A 24,219-nucleotide genomic window follows, 5' to 3' on the forward strand; every position below is an offset into this window, starting at 1 on the left:
CTGTCCCCTTCTTGAGGCTTCCAGCAACCTAGTCTTTGTCACTGATTGAAGATCTGAGGGCAGCCACCAGGCCCCAGGTCCCCATCGCCTCTCCTGCTGGTATCGGAGCCTGCCCCCCACAGCGCTGACCCACCCAGAGCCTGTCCCAATCCACCTGAGGGGGGGGGCAGGGACGCTCCCTCTTGGGGGGCCCAGACACAAAGCCCGGAGACAATGCCATGTGGAGAAAGCCCATCTGTAAGAGCCAGGAGTGAAACAGCAGGCAGGGGCCCTGGGGATGGTTGGTAAGAAATGACAGAGGGACTCGAGGAGCATCTGAGTCCCTAGACCCCTGGCGTTCCCAGAGGCCCTCAGACCCTGTCCTTTCTGAGGCTGGTTATGGCCCCTCCCGTCACTCTGAGCTGTCCTCTGTCAATAGCACTCACGTGTCCCCCACATCCCACACCGTTGGAAACTGGAGACCCCGGTTTGGTGTGGCAGCAAACACGTGCCCTTCTCTCCAGGATTTTCCATCACTGCTCCTGGGGCCTGGACGCCTCCACCGCTGAGAATAGGCTCAGAAAGGGCACCGGGATCGGGGTGGGGGAATGTTGGGTCTGGGGGTGGGTGCGGGGGGTTGCCTGTCCACATCTCTGATGCCCCTGGAGGGCCAAGTTCACCTGGAGCACCAGCGGCATCATGGCTCTGGGGAGCTCTCCCGCTCACAAGCTGGAGTCTTAACCTCTCTGTGCCTCAGTTTCCTCATCTGCCAGTTGGGGGCTAATACCATCCACTCCAGAGTTGTTGTCAGAATGAAAGGAGATGATGTGCTGTCCAGGGAAGATGGAATGTGGGCAGGAGGAGCAGGAGGGCCTAAGTCCCACCCCACCCCAGGCATTTAATAAACTGGGGATTACAAAGCAGCGATCCTCCACCAGAAATCAAACTAGGGGAGGGCACGGTCCACCCGTATGCCAAGGATGCTCCAACTGGGGCAGCTGCTGCCCTGTAAGTTGGACTCCCAGATTCCATTCATGGCGGGGACTCCCGGGTTAAGCCCAGCAAGTGCACCAGCTCAGCCTCTTTCTTGGTTTAATGCTGGCTTCACTGGGGCCTCTGCCATCTAGAACCCAGCATGCCTCCCCTCGCAGAGCTTGTCATGAACAGACACAAGGAACCACTTCAACTCCAGCTCTTAATTTAGCGGCAGGTTACATAAGTGATGGGCCCTTTCACTTCTCTCTTAAATTGCTTCTATTCACCTGCAGGTGAGGACCAGGGGAGGGGGTGGAAAAGAACCAGTCTTGACTGGTCACTCCCAACCTGAGAACTCCAAACTCCTCCTCCTCCTGTCATCCAGCTGAGGCTTCCAGAATGGGGCTGGCCTGGAGAAAGGGGCCAGAGACATGTTCAACAAGATGAGAACCCAAAGACATAAACCCTGCCCCGTCCATGGGCTGTGGCTAACATCACGTGGGTCTCACCCTTAGATGTTCTAATATGCTTGGTCAGGGTTGGGGGTGGGGACTTAGCGCCTGGTTTATTCTCCCCGGGTGATTCTAATGTGCAGTCCTGACTGGTAACCAGTGGTTAACACTACAAGTCCTTGACACATCCTGTGTCCTTGCTGCAGCTTAGTTGGGTGATGCCAGGCTGTCTAGAGAGAATGTTCATGGTGGTCAAACCTCCTGCACCTTCTGGGAAATCTGGAATACCAGGGAAGGCTTGAATGAAGTCCCCGTGGTCTTCTCGGAGAAGTCGGGGGAGTCTCCATTTCAGGACTCAGGCTCTCGAGTAGAGGGAAGAAGTGTGTCCCACCTTTCAGAAGGCTGGGCGTGTGAAAGGCTTGACAGTTCCCAGACCCCTGAGCCACCATATCAGCAGATCAGGATCAGAAGGGAGGGTGGAGAAGGTAGCCTAGTGTCACTCACATGTCCTCCAGGAAAAGCGCCCAGGTTTGCCGGCCGAGGACCAAAACAGCTATGAAAGAAAGTGAAAGTGAAGTCGCTCAGTCGTGTCTGACTCTTCGTGACCCCATGGACTGTAGCCTACCAGGCTCCTCCGTCCATGGGATTTTCCAGGCAAGAGTACTGGAGTGGGTTGCTATTTCCTTCTCCAGGGGATCTTCCCGGCCCAGGGATCGAACCCAGGTCTCTCACATATGTAGGTAGACGCTTTACCATCTGAGCTACCAGGGAAGTCCAAAGAGCTGTGAGGACTGGTGCTAATACACTTAATACAGCATCGTGGCCAAGGGCTGGGTTCAGAGTCAGGTGACCTAAGATCGCATCGTGGTTCCATTCCTTACTAGCTTTGTGTCCTTGGGCAAATCACTTATCCTCTCTGGACCTCGTTTCCTTATACGGCTGTCATGAGGATGAAAGGAGTGAGTGAACTTAATTAAGCTTGCAGTGTGTGTTGGTGAGAGAATTTCTGCAGCTGAAATTCTCATGATCGGAGAGGAGGCCCTTGGTGGAGCGGGGCTCCAGCAGGGCCCGGGCACACTGGGCGGCTGGGCTGCAGCGGCATTGCCTTGCTGAACTGCAAATACCAGGCAAGGCATGACCGGCCCTCCTCATGCACGAGGAAATGAGGCTGAGCGAGAGTGCGCAGCTTGTCTGAAGAACCGCAGCATCCACGCCTAGGCTCTGGACACCAAAGGCTCCTTCCCGACTCCTGTCACTCTTGCATCCATTTTCCATGGAAGCAAGGCCTTGGAGTCTGAGCGTGAGTGAGGAGGGCCAGGGAAGCCCTTTCTTGCTGTTTTTAAAAAGAAAGGTCTGGGGCATCTGTTTTACAATAAGAAAGACAACATATTATCTTACTTCTTTATCTAAACTTTATGGCAAATGTCTAAATACCAACAGAACATTCTAGAGACCAACTCAGTCTTCTAGAGTATTTATGAAATTGATATGCAACTGGAATGACTTATTTCTTTCCTTTTTTTTTCCCCACAGAAAGTGCTCAAATCTTGGAAATTTGGTTTCTGATAAGTGAGGACATGAGTCAATTGGAGCAACCTAGTTTATTTGATGGAATCCCTTCCTCATTAGCATTTCAGGCTGGTGGCTGGGACATGGAGACCCACACTTACCATTGTCCCGGGGCCTGCTGGGCCTCAGCTTATTAATTTATGTAGTCAGGATGCTATACTGATGTCTAAGCCCTCTAATCCTGCAATTAGAAGGAAAACATCTCTGGATGGATTCTACTAAAAGGGACTAATATGCTATCTCAGAATACTGCTCACTTTGTTTTTAATCACCTGAAATGATGGAAGTCAGCTGTAAGGTTAGGAGAAACCCAAATTGTCAGTAGGTATGCTTCCTAGCAGTGGCTTGACTAACGCCAACTGCACGGTTAGGGCCATCACGGTTCTAGGAAGACCTCTGTGACCTTGTGTTCAGCCTGGACAGATGTTATCTAATCTGGGAGAATTCTGCTCAGCCTTTTCCTAAGAACAGACCTGTGCAAGCCACTCCCAAATTCCAGGTGCTGCTGCAGGTTCAGGCGAGGAACTCAATCCTGGAGCAGACAACTGTTCAGAAGTCGGCAGAGTGGAGCTGTTATACCAATACGTCTTCAAAGATGACAAGAACTTTTTCCTATCAGAGGACTGGAGCTACACCCATAGGAGCAGAAATGAGGGGAAGCCAATGAGCATGGTGATAGTAACGATGGTGGTGATGGTGATGACGATATGATGGCAATGACGATGATGGTGGTGATGATCATGGTGATGGTGATGATGTGATGGTAATGATGATGATGGTGGTGGTGATGAGGACAATATGTGAAGTAAGGTGAAGTTACTCTTATACACAAGGTGGACTCAACCAGGTGTGTGTGTGTGTGTGGCACTGGTGACAGTGTGGGCAGGAAAGGTGGAGAGGAAGCTGCCCCAATATGCCACACGTCAATGATGCACAGTGCAAAGCCACACAACAAAACCCAAAAACCTGCTGGTTCTGACAGGGCAATGTGGAAACTGACCAGAAGGCGCCTCTCCACATTCCTTAAACTAATTAAAAAGTGTTCATTGTAATAAAGAATTGTCCTAGATGACATTATCTATCTAAACATTCCATGAAGGCACAGCCACCCTTCTCTCCCTCTGAATATTTCCTGGGGGTCGAGGTAAAGACCAGTGTGCATCAGATGGACCCTCTGATGGTCCTTCAGTCACGGAGTTTGCTCCCCACCAACTGCTGCTTGGGTTGTCGCTGTGGCTGGAACCTGGTGTGACTTTCCCAAGAGCTCAGCTCAGGACTTCCAGCCAGAACCTTCACCTTCAAGCACACACTTCTGCAGGGAAGCGAGTACCAGTGAGGTATGCATTGGGGTCCTTGCCATTCTGTGTAGGGAACCCCCTTTCTGTGATGGGTCTTCCCAGGGGTGTTGCTATCCACACTCCTGTGTGTTAGTGACTCGTGGCCAGCCAGTCCTGGCAGGAAGCGTACAGCTGGCTCCATCAGCCCACCCGCCAGTCACAGAGGTTGTACAGACCTGCAAACCTGTCAGCTTCTATGGTGATACTGATAGGTTTGGAGGTCCCTAATCAACGGGCAGCCCTCAGGTAGAGATACTGATCACCTGCCTGGGCGCTTCAAGTCACAGCTCATCTACACGACTCAGTGGGGAGAGGGGACGTAAGGCTTCCTAGGCTCCTGCCAAGTATCTGACAGAGCCCCACATGACACTCAACAACCCCGAGAGATAAACAGCACAACCTTCATTGTCCACAGGACCGACCAAGGCTCCGAGAGGGAGGACTTTGCCCAAAGTCGAGTAACTGACCTGAGACATGAATCCAGGTCCAAACTTCCTCCATCCAGGACGTGCTCCAACCACTGGCCATTCTCCACGCTCTCCCCTTCCACCACCACCACAGCCAACTGCCTGGACTACGGTTTTAGACACTGTATTCATTGTCCTCTACCAGAAGAGATGGACAAAGAGATGGCAACCCACTCCAGTATTCTTGCCTGGAGAATTCCATACAGAGGAGCCTGGCGGGCTACAGTCCATAGGGTTGTTAAGAGTTGGACACGACTTAATGACTAAATCACCACCACCAGAAGAGATGGTTCAAAAAAAAACAAGAAGAGTCAAGAGTCAAGTCTCTCCTAGTAAGAAAGCAGGGTAACTAACAGAAGAGAGAAAAAAGAAAGTTCAAGAAATGGCAGCTAGCTCATCATTTATATACAGCTTTATTTGCAATTCTTTGGAACCACCGAGAACCATCAATAAGTACATGTGTCACCTCTGGGGACAGCACTGGGCTCCTGAGGCTCTCCTCAGGGAGGTGACAGAGGTGGGCACGGGTGGGCGTGCTCATACCCAGAGCTGCGCTGCACTCAGGGCCATGCTGAAGGTCCTCAGGGCCCGATGGGTGCCCCGCACAGCCAGGAGGAGTGAGCCGGCTTCAGCCTCATGGCCGGCCTCCCACAGCTGTCGGGCCAGCTCCTCAGGGTCCCAGCGCCCAGGCTGGGGGCTGGCCAGCAGGTGCTCGACGAGACGCGGGTAGAAGGGAGTGGAGAGGCACTTCACCAAGAGCTTGGCCTCCAGGAGCAGGGAAAGAAGTTCCTGGTCACAGTTTGAATCATTCACCTTCGAGAAAAGAGACGGGAGGACGTCAGAGTAGCGTGGCTGACCCCCTCACCAGCAGACACAGCCCTCCCCGCTGGTTTGCAATGTGTTGCCTTTCTGCTTCTGTCAGCAGAGTCCGCTCTTCCCTGGTGAGAAGTGCCTACTTTGAAAAGCAACCCACACCACAAGCATCTCTGAGATCGCACACATGAGATGACAGACCTGGTTTCCTTTTCACAGAAGGCATGGCCATGAACCAAGAGCGGCTCCCCCTGGAATCACGCTGATGGCTACCACGCTGCGTGTCAGAAACCGTACCACACACCAGACACGCCTTCTTTCACTGAGTCCCCCCAAGCTCAACCCTGTGAAGGCCGCACTTTTACAGATTAGGATATTGATGGGTAAGAATTTTGTTTAATGTCGTGGTCAGTAAACTGTGGAGCGAGAATCTGAATTTAGGTCAGTCTGGACTTCAAAGCCTGAACTTTTTAATAAGCACATTTACCATTTCATTTGTGCCTCACCACGGTCCATGTTCTTTAACCTCAACCCTCTCCTTTATGTAGATCCCTGTGAAAACAATTCTTTTCAGAACAGGAAAACCTTTTTTTCTGCTCCATTGAGAAGGTATATCCATCAGCCCCATGGGTGTAAATTGGATAACCGACAGGAGGTATTTAAAAGCTGCTTTTGCTTAAGCCTCTCAGAAGCTTAGAACCAAACTCACCTTTTTAAAAAAAAAAAAAAGTTTTCTGCGCTCTTTTGGTAGGATCGTCTCTGTATTTTTTCCCTGGTCTTCTTGGTCAATGATAGCTTTCCACAGTTTTGACCCTTAACTTCTATTTTTCTGTTTTATATTACCGTCCATGTTTTTGTAAGGAATCAAGTCAATACTAATCAAAGATCAAAATTCAGAGCTTCTCATTTACATTAAAAAAACAGCTTCACACAGGGAACTCTGCTCAGTGTTAAGTGGCAGCCTGGATGGGAGAGGAGTTTGGGGGAGACTGGATACATGTATGTGTGGCTGAGTTCCTCTGCAGTCCACCTGCAACTATTACCAACAGTGTTAACTGGCTATACTCCAGTACAAAATAAACATTTTAAAAAACAGCTTCAAAGACAGCTTCTACTTCATGTCACTGTGTACTTTTAATAGTTTTGCTTGTAGGAACTGTGGAGATAATGTGGCATTTCAAAGCCAGTTTTCTCCTGTTTAGACCAACTCTGTTAGGTAACTGAACACCATGTGCTTGTGATTTGTGTTCCCTGACAAGGAGGGAAGGCTGCTGAAGATGAGGTCAAAGGCGCCTACTGGCTGGAAGGATGAGAATAATAAATTCTGAGGATAAGAGTTTGCCCAGTAGCAGACGGTGCCTGTCTTAGCCCCTGTGATCCTTCTAGTGAAAGTGAAAGTCACTCAGTCGTGTCTGACTCGTTGTGACCCCATGGACTATACAGTCCATGGAATTCTCCAGGCCCCAGGTAAACGTCAGCTCGCGTTGCCTTCTGGGTGACGTCTCCCCTACATCTGTTGCCAAGCCGGTCCCTGCTCCCTCCACACTCCAGATGCTGCACACACCCCTCTTCCCTCTTGGGGCTGGGTTACAGTGACCGGTCCGTCTGCCTCCCCTGCTGCACTGGGAGCTTCTAGAGGGCGCAGAGGCTTTTACGCGTCTTTCATTTCAGCATCCAGCGTAATCAACATGTGCTGACTGACTGACTGAGCCCCACCACTGAACCCTGTCACGGTACATGACAGCAGGAGACTCTGGCCTCGGAACTGAGAGTCTGGCAAAGCCTGGGCTTCCCTTCCTCAGCCTCTCCCCTCCATCAGCACTTACACTCCACTCGCTCACCTCGGACTCACAAAGACAGAGGGGGAACTCAATTTTGCATTTTTTTGTTTGTTTGTTTGTGTTTTCAGAGGTGGTAGCAAAAGCAGCTGGGACGAGACTAGTGTTTCTGCTCAAGGGAGCACGAGTGTTTTCACCCGCCACCTGCGGGCTGTTTATGAGCTCTGTGTTTTCTTTCCCTCTCTCTTTTGCTTCTTAAGTGGGAAATCGGGACCCGAGTCCCATCGCCGTGCCGGCTGCGTCCTGAGACCCCTCCACGTGCCGCTGAGCGAGGCACCTTCTCTCTAAGCCTCACAATATCTCTTTAAAACGGCTCTGATCTCACCAGACAGATGCGCACACTGGGGCTCAGCGAGGTCACAGTCAGGCGTCACGTGTCATGTGGCGGGTCCGTGGTGAGCTGGACCAGAAGCCCTCCTCTCTGATGGGTTCACGGGTGTTTACCGTGTGTTCGCCCTCTCCCAGGCCACGAGCTCCCCCAGAGCAGGGATGGTGTCTCTTCTGTGTACCCCACAGCACCCCCTGCCCAGAACAGCGTGGGCCTCGTGGCAGGAACTCAACAGGATTTGTGGAGCAAATGTGTGAATGGGTGAGTAACTCCAAAGCTCACATGCTTTCACTGCACTCCGCTGCCTCCAAACACGCTCTTGCAAGCACACACTCGCACACACACACATGCGAGTGGGCAGCTGACTCACTGTGTGTGCTGTTATTTTGATTCACCCTTAAAAATAAAGAAGGCTTCCACCTAACCGTCCAGGAGGAAGCAGAGCATGTGCCAGGATGCTACAGGCAAATGTTTTTGATAAAACACGTAGATAAAAGGCTCAAGTACAAACACTGCAGGTTGATACTTTCTGTGCTGCCCTGAGTAAGTCTTCAAGGCTGGGACACCTTTATTATTCTTTCTGTTGACTCATGAACCCTCTCTTTCGGGGCCTGAAATTCAGGCTCCTATAAAGGGAATGATGGATTTTTCCAGCTCGAGGGAGAGACAGGGGTTTTGTCAACGCCAGCGGCTGCTGCCCCTCTGACCCCTTCTCTTCTGTTTGCTTCTCTCCAGCACGAGGACACCCTGAAAACTGGATTTTCCCACAAGATGTGCCTTGGGGACAGCTGCCCCGTCCCAGGGCAGGGGGCACGGTGGGTGTCCACCTCCCCCCAAAGCTCTCCATCTACAATCCTGGGTGAGAAAACCAATGGCTGAAGTCACGGCTGTGAACTCGGATGTTCCGCCTTTGGCCCTGGTGTGCTCAGAAGTTCCCTAAAGAGAGGCAGAGACTGCTGACCTCCTCTGAGCCGGGGTGGCGACCAGGGGAAGGTGAGGGGGAAATTCTGATTTGGCTTCTCATAAACAAATGCTGGAGAAACAAAGTGGCTGATGCTATTTCCTTTCTTTGACTTTCTACCCGATTCTGGCTCTTTGAAGGATGCATGGCCAGAGTATACTTGATAATTGTCATGTGCAAGGAAAAGACTGCGTAGATGTATATTTACATATGTGGGACAAAACAGAGAATGAAAGAATAAAGAAAGAGAAGGCTTTTCGAAGGACCCATTCCAACACCCACATTTTAAACAAGAGGAGCCTGAGGGGCAGAGAAGGAAAGGATTGCCCAAGGTCACCGGCAGTCAAGATGGGCTCCTCTCCACACACCAAGCCTCCTGCCTTGGGAGCACCGAGGCCAGCCTGGCTTCTTCCTCTCAGTACAGCAGAGTTCTGGCATCATTGCCACATGTTGGAGCTGCTACATTAATTTGTCAAGCCTCAACTTATCTTCATTTTCCTTGTTTTTAACCAAATTCCAACTTATGGCACTAAAAATCTGGTGGTACCTACCCACAGAAGCCTGGTCCTGTCTTACCAGTTAGGACTGCTCTTCTAACCTAGCCGGAAACCATCTTAAAACAGAAAGAAGTCTACTATATCAGGATCACCTCGAGAACACGACTTTTTCTCTCCACTGATTATCCATATGCTGATATATTTGCCCAGTCAAGTCGTGTGATATTTGTATCCTACTTTTCTCATATGTTGAGAATTTTTAAAAAATATTTCACATAGTTTTCATTCTAAAAAAATTTAATGGCTACAATGTAGTCTATTGAACAAGTTATTTAACTTCTCCTACTATACATCAGTTTAGTTCAATCGCTCAGTCGTGTCCGACTCTTTGAGATCCCACAGACTGCAGCATGTCAGGCCTCCCTGTCCATCACCAACTCCCAGAACTTACTCAAACTCACGTCCATTGAGTTGGTGATACCATCCAACCATCTCATCCTCTATCGTCCCCTTCTCCTCCCACCTTCGATCTTTCCCAGCATCAGGGTCTTTTCCAATGAGTCAGTTCTTCCCATCAGGTGGCCAAAGTATTGGCACTTCAGCTTCAGCATCAGTATTCCAATGAATACTCAGGAGTGATTTCCTTTAGTTACTTGACATTATGAAACACTAAAAATGAATGATTTTTGCACATATACTCTCTTTATTTGAATTACCTCCTTGGTGGTTTAGTCACTAAGTCATGTTCAACTCTTTGCCACCCCTTGGACTGTAGCCCACCAGGCTCCTCTGTCCATAGGATTTTCCAGGCAAGAATACTGGAGTGGGTTTGCTATTTCCATCTCCAAGGAATCTTCCCAACCCAGGGATTGAAACCGGGTCTCCTGGACTGCAGGAAGATTCTTTAGTGACTGAGCTACCAGGGAAGCCCCTTAGGATAATTTATGAGGAGAGGCATGGCTGGGGTCTTACGGGGTGCACATGTTGTTGCTGTTCACTCACCAAGTGGTGTCCGGCTCTCTGTGACCCCGCGAACTGCAGCACGCCAGGCTTCCCTGTCCTCCACTGTCTCCTGGAGTTTGCTCAAACTCATGTCCACTGAGTTGGTGATGCCATGCAATCATCTCTATATCCCCTCAAACGCATGTGTTGAGGTCCTAACCTCCAAGACACCAGGACATGACTGCATTTGGAGACAAGGCCTCTACAGAGGTAAGTAAGGTAAACGAGTCAGCTGAGTCATGGGGATGGATCCTAACCCAGTATGACTGGTATCTTTATAAGAAGAGACGATGACAGACACACAAGCCAAGAGGAAACCACGTGAGGACACAGGGAGAAAGCAGCCATCTACAAGCCAAGGAGAGAGGCCTCAGAATCAATCAATCCCACTGGCTCCTTAGATCTTGGACGCTGGGCCTCCAGAATCGTGAGAAAACACATTTCTAATATTTGAATGTTGCCTGGTCTGTGGCACTTTGTTACGGCAGCCCAAGCAGACTACTACACGGGGCAAAGCGTCCAAAACATCTTCTGGCTGAGGGTACGAGAGGAAAGCAGTGACACAGAGACGTAGACCGTCCAGCACACAGCGCTGCTACTGGGGGGAGTGTGTCAGTTTCACTATAAGTTTCCCAGCTTTGGATGTTATTACTTTGAAAAGAAAATTACTTTGCTAATTTAGGAGATATGTATTGGTATCTCAAAGATGCTTTCATTTGAATTTGTTTATTAGCAAGAATGAATTTTCCCCATACATTTCCTGTCATTTTTATTTTTTCCTATGGGAAGGGTCAAATCCTTTACTCATTTATTGGAATCTCAACATCATTGTACATATGTGAAGAATTCTTTTGTAACTTAAACATTAACCTTGATTTTAGTTATAATAGACATTCTAACCTACTGTTTGCAATTCTATTTGGTTACTTGTTGTCTTGTAGGAGTTTTACACTTGTGTATTATCAGGAAAGGATGCGTTCCCTTATGACTCTTTTCCTATTGGTTTAAAGCTTAGAAGTTAAACTTCCTGGAAGGACATGGTATGTGTATATGTGTATGTCTGTGTTTATATATATAATTTTCTGATTTTAAAAATATCTAACTTTTTAATTGATCAGGAGTCACTTTGGAATATGGTCTGAGGAGAATCACACATCCCTGACATTGGCTTGATTGATGCTTTTAGGGCTTGGGGAAGAAAATATATTTTGTCAGTTCTGGAGTCAGCTGGATGTTGGAAATAAATATGAGAGAAGCCCAGGAGGATTAGCTGATTTAATTCCTCCGATCAAATAGCTTTGAATGGGAGTCAGAAGGAGCTGTCTTGTGAAAAGAAGGCAGAGAGGCTTCTGGGTTAGAGACCAATTTCCAATCCTGCCTTTTTAGCTAAATAGATGTGTGACCTTGTTGAGGACAATTTCTCAGGGCCCCAGTTTCCACATGTGAAATACAGACAACAGACAGGGATGGAGATAATCTATGTGTTTAGGTGCCTAGCACAATGCCTGGAATAGAGTTTAAGTTCAGAAAATGGCTGGAGTTATTACAGTCACACAAGTCAGGAATAAAGCACAGAAGGAAAAGGGCTTACATATTTCAGAAAATGAGTAAAAGGCTTGTCTTCTCTATCAGTGAATTTTTTTTTGGGGGGGGGGTGGTTGGTGATTAATTTTTGAGACTAAAAGAAACTTTGCTGATCTTGGGGAAAAAAAATCTATTAAAGCATAAAGCACTACTGTCTTCCAAGCCATTAAAATGTTATCTGCTTAATTCCTGTTTCAACAATAGGTAATGAACCTTCTCTGAATTAAATCTTTGATTTTATGGATCTATACGAAGCTAAGAGTAATTACAGTAATGAGGGAAGCTGAAATCCCAGTAGCATAATGCATGAAGGACCTCATTTCAATTACTTTAAAGAAGATTATTTGATATAATTTCACTGTTTACTTCAGGAAAGAATATTTGTCTCACTGCTACATACACTATTACTAGTAAGAGTGATTTAATATACCAACTGAAAGTACAGAAAAATAAAAAGGCAACACGAGTGTATTCCTAGAATAAGAAAAATGCCCGCAAATAAATTTTTGTTTTCTGTATTGACTTACAGGCCATTCAGACTTCATTTCTTGGAATACCATCAGCCCCACTCCTGGCCTGGGATGAGCAGTGCGCCTCTTCTGGAGCCAAAATCCAGACAGTCCTCTGACTTAGGATCTGACAGCGGGAGAGAACCTTTGAGGATGATTAAAGCTTGGTCGCTTCAGTGACTCACTCTGGGGCCCTGAGCTTGGCCCGTCCCACACTTTTCACTTGCCCTCTTTTCATCCTCCTTAGCTCCTGTGTTATTGTTTCATATGTCAGTCTCCCCATGACACAGTTCCTCTACACAGAGGGATGATATTTCGTCTTTACAAACGTCCTACCCACTCCTCACTCCCGCACACAGTATCAGGCTGTGCACAATGGGCACTTCATACATCTGTTCGCGCTAGGTCGGTCAGCCACGCCTCAGAGCTGTCTAGAAACCTCACAGGTTAACCCACAGGGAGTGAGCTGCCTGTCGCTAGAGGCAACCAGTTGAGAATACTGGGAGATATGTGGTACCAGAGCTTCCTTCATCAAGACGACTAAGCACCAGCTGAGAATGAAGAAATGATGGGTGAAAGTAACATGTTTAGATTATGTTCGGGTTAGCATGCCATTTAGAAGTAAGTATATATATGCCCAAAATTCTGAGAGACTAAAAGAGGTGCAAGAACAGTGATTGTAAAAAGAGGGTGGTTTAACATCAACTGACATCTGTAAGATATATAGGAAATCAGCTGCTTGATTCTCCTCTACATGGCTGGATCGCTTCAGCCTAACTTGGTTTGGATATGCTTAGAAGAAAACCACTGACATTAGGGCCAAAGCCAAAGAAGGACTTTGTGGACACCAAACAGGGCAGTCCAGCGCCCAGCCCAAAGTCCTGGTTCTCACTGCATGCAGGGGTCGGGAGGGCCGTGTGTACCCCTGACTTCAGCAGAGAAGGAAACGTTGTGGGTAGCACAGATGCTCACCAGGGAGGGCCTCAGTGGAAATCTGGACTGAATTAAAGGGGGAACAAAGAAAGCAAGGCCTCATGGTTTTATACACAGTTGGCCCTTAAACTGAGTTTGAACTACCCTAGGCCACTTATGCGGGATTTTTTTTTTTTTTCAGTAGGAAACATTACATCACTGCCTGGACGTTACATCAGTCCCTGGATGGTGGAAACCACAGATGCAGAGCAATCTTGGAGACGGAGGGCCAAGTCTAACTAATACCTAGATTAACCCTTGTGCTGTCCAAGGGCCGACTGTAAATATGTTAACCCAACCATGCTTTCCTGAGAACCTTTAAAGCTCTCCCTCCAACCGAGACACTGGTCACTGTGGGTGATGTTGGTAGGTTCTGGTGCCTTCACGGCAAAATCACAGTTATTAAAAACATGAAGGACTGTGATGTGAAAACAACTCTACCGGGCAGGACTGAGGGCCATGCATTCAAAGGAGCCTTCATTCTGGAAGTGCTCTTTTGTGAGGGTTTTAAACCTGACACAGGCACCCAGGACTGGTCGGCTCCCACCCTAGTCAGGCTCCATCAGGGCCCAGTGACTTGAGGAATTTGAACAAGGAAGCCCTGTGCCAGGCAAGCTGTCAGACCAGCTCTGTACTACTATTTTCAGTGCTGATATTATCCGGTTCAAGATGCTTCAGCAAGTCCACTTCTCTACAGAGATAACCTTTTTCCAATATAAGAGAGTCTACCAGTTAGGTCAAAAGCAGCAGTGTGATTAAACACAGATGCTGAACACCGGATTCAGGGCTTCAGTTTCAGCTCTGGCTGCTTGCTGGCTGTATGACCCCTGAGTTCCAGTGTTTTCATCTGTGAAACCAGAATGGTATCTTCCCAGAGGATTATTAAAAAGGGAAAGTGAGGAAGGGCCTTTTATAACATACAGCACAGTTGGTACTGGAAGACAGTTATTACTAGCATCAGGGAGAAACACTTAATTAGGTGCCAAAGGTCCTACTCTCTTCCATGAATGATTCTTTTAATAGGTATGTGGTCCAGGCCAGTCCCTGCGATGTGAGGTGGGGACAGAGGTACCGAGCAGCACTGCAAAGGAGGAAGCAGTAAAGAGCAGAAGCTACCATGGTCTGGAATTATGAATTGGAAAATGTTGTAGTCCACAGAGCTATTATAAACACAGACCTGCTTACTTTGATGAAATGAGTCAAGAGACTTCCACCTGGTAGAAAATATCCCCAAGAGGACATTCAAACACATCATCAAGGCATATCCTTCTTGGAGAAAAAAGGTTTTGAAGGTAAGCTCTAAATCTCACTGAGGCTGATGGAATGGGTGATCTGACGTATGGACCACATCAGGGTTTTAATTATTCACCAATGATATAATCCCTGAGAAGGCCTTTCTATTCCTGGCCCAGGGAAGAGGCTGTTGGCCACTGGTAAGAAGAACACACCAAACACCAGAGGTTTTCAATTTCAGAAAAGCTTAGAGAAGTGAGCACCGCTATTGGAGGAGAAACCACTACGGTCTCTGGCATCAGCATTTAAGAATCATCCTTTGAAACGTAAACCCCTATAAAGCCGTCAGTATATTATGACAAATACACACTATCAGCAAGGGGAGGGGGGTGCATTTTTTCGCCTGGATCCATGCACTGTGCAAGAATGACTGACACCTATCAGAGGAGTTTCTCTGAAAAAAAAATTTTTTTTCCTTTTAGTATCAACAGGAACTATTGCCAACAACCATTTAGGGAGAAACAAGTTATTGATGAACTCAGGGTCGCCCACTAATGGGCAGAGTGAATAGGAAAATAAACACAAAAGAAGAAAACCAGTATCTTTCACATCGTATTTTTCACGACAAAACCAAGTATGATGTAAAATAGCTTGACAGGAGACCTGCAAAAAGGCCCAATGAAACTCTTCCCTTAGAAAAGGGTAACATGACTTTTTAATGGTGCTGGGAGAGCAATGATAAATCACAGTAATTTCTTTCCATGTATATCATATTCTTGAAACGGCAAAATTACAGAGATGGAGAACAGATGAGCGCCTTCACTGGTTGCTGGGTGAGTAGGAGAGGGAGGGGGTGGCTGTGGCTACAAAGGGTGGCTGGAGGGGATCCTTGTCATGAACTGTTCCGGATCCTAACTGTGGTCACATGAATCTCCATGTGACAATACTGCACAGAACTTTATACATGGACACACACACACACACACACACACACACACGGGCATGTATAACTGTAGAGTCTGGATAAGGTCCAGAGATCGTATCTCTGCTAACATCCTTGTTATAAGGATACTAAAGTCATGTTAAGATGTCAACGCTTTGAGAAACTAAATGAAGGGTATAAAAAATCCTGCTGTGTTACTGCCTACAACTGAATGTGAGCTTAAAATTATCTCAAAATAAAAGTTAAAAAATGTTTAAAAATTGGAAAACTCAGCAACACTTTAGTTCCTTGAAGGATGTGAAATCTTCCGTGAATGCACGTGAAGGTCGCAGATGGGCCAGCCTAACCGGAGTGCTCATCTTAGAGTAGAGAAGTTACAAGTCAGTGTCATTACTGAATGCCTAGAAGGGTCTCAGTGGTAGGAAACACTCACCTCAGCAATTTACACCTCTGGCTTTGATTTGTGCACCTGAAGGCCACAGGGGTTTCGGGTGTTTTCATCACAACTCCGGGTGAACCAGCCAGTTGAAATGATTCAAGATCCAGAGTTTTAAGCACAAGACTGTATATCAAATGTGCAGATAAAGTGTCACAAAGGCAAACTAGTGCCATTTATAAATGACTTGGGTGTGGGCAACATCCCCGTTTAGTTTCTTATTTTGATAGTATGTGTGTGTTGGGGGGCGGTGAGGCAGTCAGCAGGGCTGGTTCACAGTTAGGGAGCTCCCCTTCTAGTTGCAGTTCTGACTGATGCATTTGTGATAAAGAATCTTTACAATGAAAACTGATCTGTACTCCTATGGAATTCATGAGGGCATCAGGAATGCCCTACACAGGATGAATAGGGAACAGCAATGTTTAATACATCACTGTTTTATTCTCAAAGGTGTCCATGGCAAGTTTTATTGGGAATACTTGAGCAGAGATATGAATACTGTGTACAAGGGTGGTGACGGAAGAGAAACGCTGACAGCACGCTGGTTTCTCTAGCTCTCCCTTCTTCCTGATGCCTTGGATCTCCAATAAAAAACCAGATAAGAAAAAAAATCTTACTGCAGCTCTCAGTTTCTTGCAAATCCCAGTATTATGCAACTGTTATTTTAGCACAGAGAGGCTACTGCTAGACAAGTCCCCTCCATTTCATACTTCAGCCTAGTTTCCAGAAAGGCCCGTATTATGTTCAATTATCAATGATAATAAAAGGCATTTTTTAAAATAAAATCTACACAGAAACTTTACATTATTTTGAAAATATGAATAAAGGCATGACAGTTTTCTCATCTTGTTCATTATGACTATTTCCAAAGGCAATTATGTCCTGCTTTCTGCACCCTCTGTCATTAATGAAGCTATAAATCCAAGACATCTTTTCATCCATCTCGTCACTGCACCTTTGCCCTAGGATTCACCTACCCTCTCTGGTCCCTAGAAGACACGCTCTTATATTGTTGTTCAAGCACACACATATACAATTCAGATGAAAGAGTGAGTGTCCCACAGAAGGATCATACAATGCAAATTCATTGAAACACAACTCTGAGCAATCTAAAGTGTAAAATTTAAAAGGGAAGTACAAGTTTCTTCCTTAAAAACTATTATCTTCACGATAATAAGGCAGCCACTCTGCAGGGAGAACTCTCCAGCCTCGGCACTGGCTCCCATTTCTACAAGCCAGGGTGGGCTTCAGTGGCGTTGTCGGCTGCCGGAGGAAACTCAAGCTTGAGATTTCCGCTGGTGCCATTAACAGGACTCCTTCTCACCCTTAATTAGTGGATAAGCAAACACATGCAGGCACAGAAAATCTGCCTGATGTCAGGAGCTCCTCGCCCCAGATTTCAAGTGGCAAGACTAGTCCGCTAGTGCCAGGCGGCTCTGAAATTTTCTTAAAGAGACTTGATACTCTGCTTCTCTAGAGAAAATACATCTTGATCTGGATTTGCATTCTTGGCACTAGATACACTCTGTGGTTCACGGGAGAAGCTTAGAAAATGTTTTGTCAACAAATATCTACTGCAAACCACAAATACCTACTGTAGACAAACAAACAGCTATTGTGGTCAGAGTGTAAGTAAAACAGTCCTGAGTAAATTACCGTTGTTATTGATGAGAACTGCAATACCAATGCATGTCTCTGCAAAGTAAGAATGAGTGAATTCAGTGAGGAGTACCTTAGCGATGGCGGTGATGTGGTCCAGGGCCATAGCATGCAGACGTTCGTCTGGGCTTTCCAGGAGAAGCTTCAGCGATGGGAGCAGCAGGGCCTGATCAAGCAGCAGCGAGCACAGCTCCTTCACCCCCTGGAACCACAAGGGCGACTTTGTGAGTGAGAAGGAGAGGGGATGCATCACAGCCCCGGCACGATTCTGGAGGTGTCTTTCCTCTCCTTCTCCTACAAGTGTGTGTGTGTGTGTGTGTGTGTGTGCGCGTCGGTGACTGTTCAAAAGACACACAGGGGACCACCCTGATGTAGGGTTTGGTACCTGCTTCACTCGATTCACCATCTTAATTGATAAAATCTTTCTGAGTATCACGTACTCATCTACAATACTGCTATTTTAATGGCTGTGTAGGATCCCACTGGATGGTTAGAGGGCTGGAATTAATTTTTCTGAACTCTCAGAGCCCTAGTTTCCTCCCAAGTACAATGGAGGCAACTGTATCTACTGTGCAGTGTTGTGTGTGTGTATGAGAATAAGTGTTGGTGAATAAGGATGCTCAATGCTCAGCATCTACGAGACGCTTAACAACAAAAACTATTCTTGACTGTTAACGTTATCAAAAAGATCTAGTTATCATTCAGTGTAACAAAGGAAATAGGAAATTTAAACATTTTAAAACCTGTTTACGGTTAATGTCAAGACTTCTCAGGTGGTATGAGTGGTAAAACACCTTCCTGCCAATGCAGGAGACACCAGAGACTCGGGTTAAACCCCTGGGTCAGGAAAGTCCCCCGGAGTAGGCAGTGGCAACCACTCCAGCACTCTTGCTGGGAAACCCCATGGACAGAGGAGCCTGGTGGGCTACAGTCCATGGGCCTGCAAAGAGTCAGAAACGACTGAGCAACTGAACTGAGAGTTAACGTCAAGGTGAACTGAATGCTTGATATACCCAAGATGTTCCTTCTTCATGAAAACTACCTGTGGTCAAGAAAAATGAAAACGTATTCAGATCGCCACAGATGTATTTTAATTTTATTTACAGCTCTTTTTCATACTGGCTGAATCTGTCATCAGAGAGCAGCCTTTTCTATAAGATAAATATAATAATCCTTCACAACAAAAGTATAAAAGCGTAGAAAATAAATTTTCAAGCTATTCCTCCCTGCCCAGTTACACATTCCCTTGGTGTCCTGATTTTAGCTGTAAAGAACAGAACACTTGGACCAAAGACCAGGCAGTGAGTGCGACCTCATTACATAAAGCAAGGGTTGCTTTTGAAAGAACACAGAATCACTGCCCTGTGCGGGCCTGATCGATCCTCCTACTCTTGTGCTACCCCAACAGTAGCTATCAGAGAAGAAAAACTCACATTCCAGGTATTTTCATAATTCTTTTAGGTTATTATAAAGAGTGGATAAAATAAGGCTACATAAAGAAGCTCCTATTTAAAGTCTGGGGTAAAGGTCTCTTTGGAATTCCACTCACGATCTTTTTTTAGGCCACTGCTGGAAATCAGACTGGAATGTTGTGCCACACAAGATCAATACTGGCAGGGAAACAGTTCTGCCAAACACGGGCTTCAAACATAGATCTAATTCAGCAAAGAGCTCTGTGTGCCTTCAAGCACAGGCAGCACACGGCGGGGTCTCACCCGGCATCCGGGCCAAAGAGAAACGTGGATGTTTAAGCTGGGATGCCAAAACCTGCAGAAACCATTCGGGAAGGTGAAACGTAAATTCGGGGATGTGGCAGTCGAGCCCAAACAGCACTCACCTGTTTCCTCTGCCCGCCTCCCTGGAACCACGGCTCCCCCTTCCCTCATCCTGCACGGTCCATGAAAGGCAGCGCCCAGGAGGGCTTCCTCCCATCCTGGGACGCTCTGCATTCGCGCTGTCCCACAGGGCAGCCGAGGACCACGTGGGCTTGTGAGCATCTGAGATGTGGCTAGTGCCACTGAGAAACTACACTTTGAATTTCATTCCATTTTGCTTAATTTAAACTTAATTTTAGTACCCACATGTGGCCTGTGGCTACCAGCAGGGAACACTGGTCTCTCACAGACCTCTGGGTGTTCACACACGATGGATGCAACCTCTGCTGTCTCTCTGTGTGATCAACTCTCAACTCATCCTTAGGTCTCAGTTTACACAGGCACAAGAAAACCCTATTTCCCGTGACAGCACCTCTGATGGCCCAGGTTTGCCAGTCCTACATCCTGGCTCTACTTCGTCAGATATTTCCTACATTATCTGTCACCTTGTATTACTGTGATCATTCATCTATCTGCTTCATTTGAGGGCAAGAAAGTTTTTCCTTCTCTGTATTCCAAATTTGCTTGCTATTTGAAAAAAATGTTAGTTGCTCAATCGTGTTCAATTCTTTGCACCCTCACTGACTGTAGCCCACCAGGCTCCTCTGTCCATGGGATTCTCCAGGCAAGACTACTGGAGTGGGTAGCCAGTCGCTTCTTTAGGGCATCTTCCCAACCCAGGGACCAAACCTGGGTCTCCTGCATTGCAGGCTGATTCTTTACCATCTGAGCCACCAGGGAAGCCTCAAATTATCTGTATTATTTCCCTCTCTTAACACTCATATTTGCTTATAAGTTATCAGAAATTGGTAAACAGGTTATTTTTCAGGAACTTACAATATTCAGAATAAGCACATCACTAAGCTATCTTAGCTTCAATGAAAAATTTATGGCAATCACCTTTATATCCTGTTGAGCAGGCATAATGGCTAGTATCCCACAGCCAGATAAGGACATCCAGAAATGGAAGAATTCATTTTATGAGAGCTACTGAGTGGGTTTTTTTGTTTTTTTTTTTTAATCTCAGTTAACAGTTACTGGCTAAATACTTTGTAATTAAGTACTATACTATACTCATCAGGCATTTTCCCCTGTGTTACAAGAGGACAGTTTATTAGGATGTTTACAGAGGGATTTAGAGAGCTGCAGGAAAGGTGAAAGGAGCAAAGCGAAACCCTTTGCATGGCACCTTCAGAGCTCAAGCTGTCTGGCCATCAGGACACAGAACAACAGTGAGAAGCCTTTAACGAAAGAGGAGTAGCTGGGCAGGGCCCCAAGCCGGGTCAGAGTCCTGCAGGCTGTTCCCCGCTGTGGACTGGGACTCGTGGGGATGTCCTGGGCCCTGTGGCTGATGGTTGTCAGAGAAGCGAGACTGGTCCACCTCTTGTCCTTGCCTCCTGCTGGCCCGGGGGGTATCCAGCACCTAAAGGTGTGCCAGGGCCCGCAGCAAGGGCCTGGAACACAAAGTGTGCCGGAATGGGGGTCATTGAAAATCAAGCTCTTGACGTCATCAGAAGTGCCTTAACCATGAGAGCGAACAATCACACTAAGTAGAAGGGGGGTCACCCAGGTGGCGGATGCCCACACACCCAGCCAAGGTGTCTGCAACACTACTTCTCTCTGTGCCTCCACATGGGCCCTCGGGAGCAGCCACAAATAGCTGTGATGCGGAATTTTAAATCTAAATGCCAAGAGCTCGTTTTATGCCAAGTTGCCAATTTCCTGTTCTACAGATCCCCCACACTCCTGAGAATGGTTCATGTATTGCCATGGATACAAGCTGGGAAGGAGGATGCCTAACTTTCAAGACTGGGGGACACGTGACCTGTATGAGACAGCGACTTTTATCTTTCTGGTCATATCTGTCATCGGCACAACCACCAGGGCCATAAGTAAACAAGTACCATGAGCAGCAGCAGGCAGTTATGAAAAGTCATGAAGGAAAAAAAAAGAAAAATCTCTACATATGGGAACTTGGTGGGAGGGATGGGAAACAGGGATGATGGAAAAAGTAAGCCCCTTTAAGTCCTGTTGGAGATAATTAGGCCATCGCATTTCACACACCATGCATCAGGGTAACCAAAGGTACTAGAATAAAAGAAGAGTCATGAATACTTTTACTGCCACAGTGATGTTAAATCTTAGGGAAGTCTGAAATGAGACTAAGTGATCTCCAAAAGTGGGAAAATAAACAACACATCTCCATTTTGTCATCATACTGCTCCTTCCTTTGTAATAATTCTAATTCACATTTCAGCACATTTAGTGATTAATACAAACAGAAGATTTGCAAAGTTCCTTCAATCATGGCATCCTTAGGAAAATAAAAAAAATCTAGATACATATCCAATTAAAAGACAGAGCAGCACAAGAAAAATGAAGAAAGAAAAAGGCACTGTGGCAACAGATAATGATCTTGATAATGATCTTTCATCTCATCAGATTACATCAGAGAAGGGATAATGATCCGCTTCAAAATGGGGCTCAATGCATCACTCCACTCCTCACCCCAAGAGAATGATGGGCTCGTCAGTGGACTATGTGCTGAGGATGAAGAAGAGAACAGACAGCCTAGGCTCACACTCCGCCCAAGACCAGAGACCTTGAAGAACAGATGGAATAAGAGTCCCCTCTGACGTCATGGGGTCTAACCCCTTGTTTCAGAGATGAGAAAATGGAGGTCCAGTGATCTGAAATAATGTTTTCCTCACCTAGATTCAGAAGAACTGACAGTAGGCCACTTGTGGCGTTTGGAGTTGACCTAACAACGTGCAATCTTAGCTCATGTGAAGGCAAAGGTGAAAACCACGTTATTTCTTCACCCTGATGGGGGAAACTAGCGCTGTTCAGTCCCCACTCTCCAGTCTGCTGAATCCTGCCTTGACGGAAACGAGATGCTGCAGCCATGGGTCCCGCTCTCCAGGTGTTCACAACACAGCAGAGCCGACCACCAGTGAAGAGGGCGTGGATACGAGGAAATCACAGGCTATCAGGGTAAGGGGGGTTGCTTTTTGGTGTTGGTACTTTAATTATGTAAAAGAATAATTCTGTCATTCTGGTGGCTGAAGATATCTTCAAATGGACTCAATACTTTAAATTCAATTAAAAAAACACTTAGGCAGTCCTTCATTCAGAAAACAATTCATTAAGTGTGCATTCATAATGAGAACATTTTCCTTGCGTGATTATAATGAAGATTCAAAGAATCATATTTACAATTTCATTTTCAAGTTTATCTCTTATGTGGTAAAAACTCAAAAATCAATTAATCAACTTAATGCCATTATCCAGATGCTTAAATTTAAGACGTAGATTGCTCAAATAATATAGTGCTGAGGTCAGATCCATGGCAGGGTCTGTAGCTAATATGTGCTTATTTTAGAATGTAGAAATTTATATATATATATACATATAGGGCTTCCCTGGTGGCTCAGAGGTAAAGAATCTGCCTGCAATAGAGGAGACCCAGGTTTGATCCCTGAGTTGGGAAGATTCCCTGGAGAAGGGCATGGCAATCCATTCTGGTATTTTTGCCTAGAGAATCCCATGAACAGAGGAGCCTGGCAGGCTGCAGTCCATAAGGTCACACAGAGTCGGACACAGCTGAAATGAATAAGCAGCATCAGGATGCATATATATACATATTACATAAATATCTCTGGGATAGCTCTGCTATGGGATCAAATAGAGAACACAGGTCAACGTGTGTTTTTACCATGGTTATAGAGAATAAATGTTGTTATACAATGTTATTACAACGATGTCAAAAAGTATATGAAAATTAAGAGTGGCTGGTAACCCGCCAGGGAACACTAACGTAACCACTACATTACCAGCTGGCCTGGGTCAGGCAGACACGACACTTGAACTACCGCGACCTCTTGCAACAGAAACGTGAGTTAGACATAAAACGGCATCCAAAAAAAAAACAGAAAACTGGGTTCTACTGTGGGACGTGTGAAAAGAAAACCGCTTCAGAGCTCCAACAAAGAGAAAAGACCTCAAAGCATCCTTCCAGCACTGCTCTTCTTCACTTGACCTGTTACAGATTACGGGCTTTACCTACCTGTAACTCAGGGGAAACGTTACCCAAGCACAGTCGCTGACACTGCTTCTAATACAAGCGGTGGGGAAGGAAAGGGATGACCCCAGCAAAGCCACTTAAGCATCCACTCACCTCGGCAGGCAGCATCTGCTCAGTATTATATAGAGAGCGGCAGATTTTCAAAACTTCATTCCCCAGCCCTTCCTTGTTCTCCGTCGTACATCTGGTAAGCATCACTGTGGCCAGTCTCACCCATGGATTATTGGTCACGCTGGTTCGAAGGGAGAAAAATGCAGGCATTCGAAACAATGAGACTTAGGAGGACTGTGGTAAGAAATTTAAAAATAGTAAAGAAATCCCACTTGTTCAAGTAAAATGTTTTTGGCAAACTGCAATCATAATCAGGATGATGTATTTCTTCCTGTCTATCCTGGAGAAAAGACCCCATCAAACAGAGGGAAAAGAGCTTGCTGCAGTGTAGACAAGCGCCCAGAAGCATGTGGGCAGTGGGTAGATGCCGACCAGCACAGGCAGTTCGAAGCCCAGCCATTCGGGCTGACATTCTGGCTCCCTGGCTACTTGGGTAACTCAACAGAAGTGACTGAAACACTCTCAGCCTAGTTATGTGCTTATAGGGGGGCCACCCAACTTCTCTGGGCCTCGGTTCTTTTCACTGTGAAAAAGCGATTTAATGTTTTCCTTGCATCACTTAATGAATGGTGCTTGTCATGTGAAGTGTCACTCTT

The 24,219-nt window shown here is 46.5% G+C and overlaps 1 protein-coding gene across 1 annotated transcript in view; it reads right to left on the minus strand.

Annotated features, from left to right (window-relative positions):
• Positions 1–5,173: 5,173 nt before the first annotated feature.
• The window catches only part of NBAS (NBAS subunit of NRZ tethering complex), a 309,213-nt gene continuing 290,167 nt past the window's right edge, over positions 5,174–24,219 (minus strand). The window contains exons 50-52 of the mRNA XM_043917136.1: positions 23,606–23,744; positions 17,628–17,756; positions 5,174–5,592 (exon numbers count right to left, since the gene is read on the minus strand). Coding sequence (XP_043773071.1) covers positions 5,317–5,592; positions 17,628–17,756; positions 23,606–23,744 — 544 coding nt within the window. The 3' untranslated portion in view covers positions 5,174–5,316. The remainder of the gene's footprint in view (positions 5,593–17,627; positions 17,757–23,605; positions 23,745–24,219) is intronic.

This window comes from Cervus elaphus, chromosome 11 (genome assembly GCF_910594005.1).
Source record: "Cervus elaphus chromosome 11, mCerEla1.1, whole genome shotgun sequence".
NCBI classification, from domain to species: Eukaryota; Metazoa; Chordata; class Mammalia; order Artiodactyla; family Cervidae; genus Cervus; species Cervus elaphus.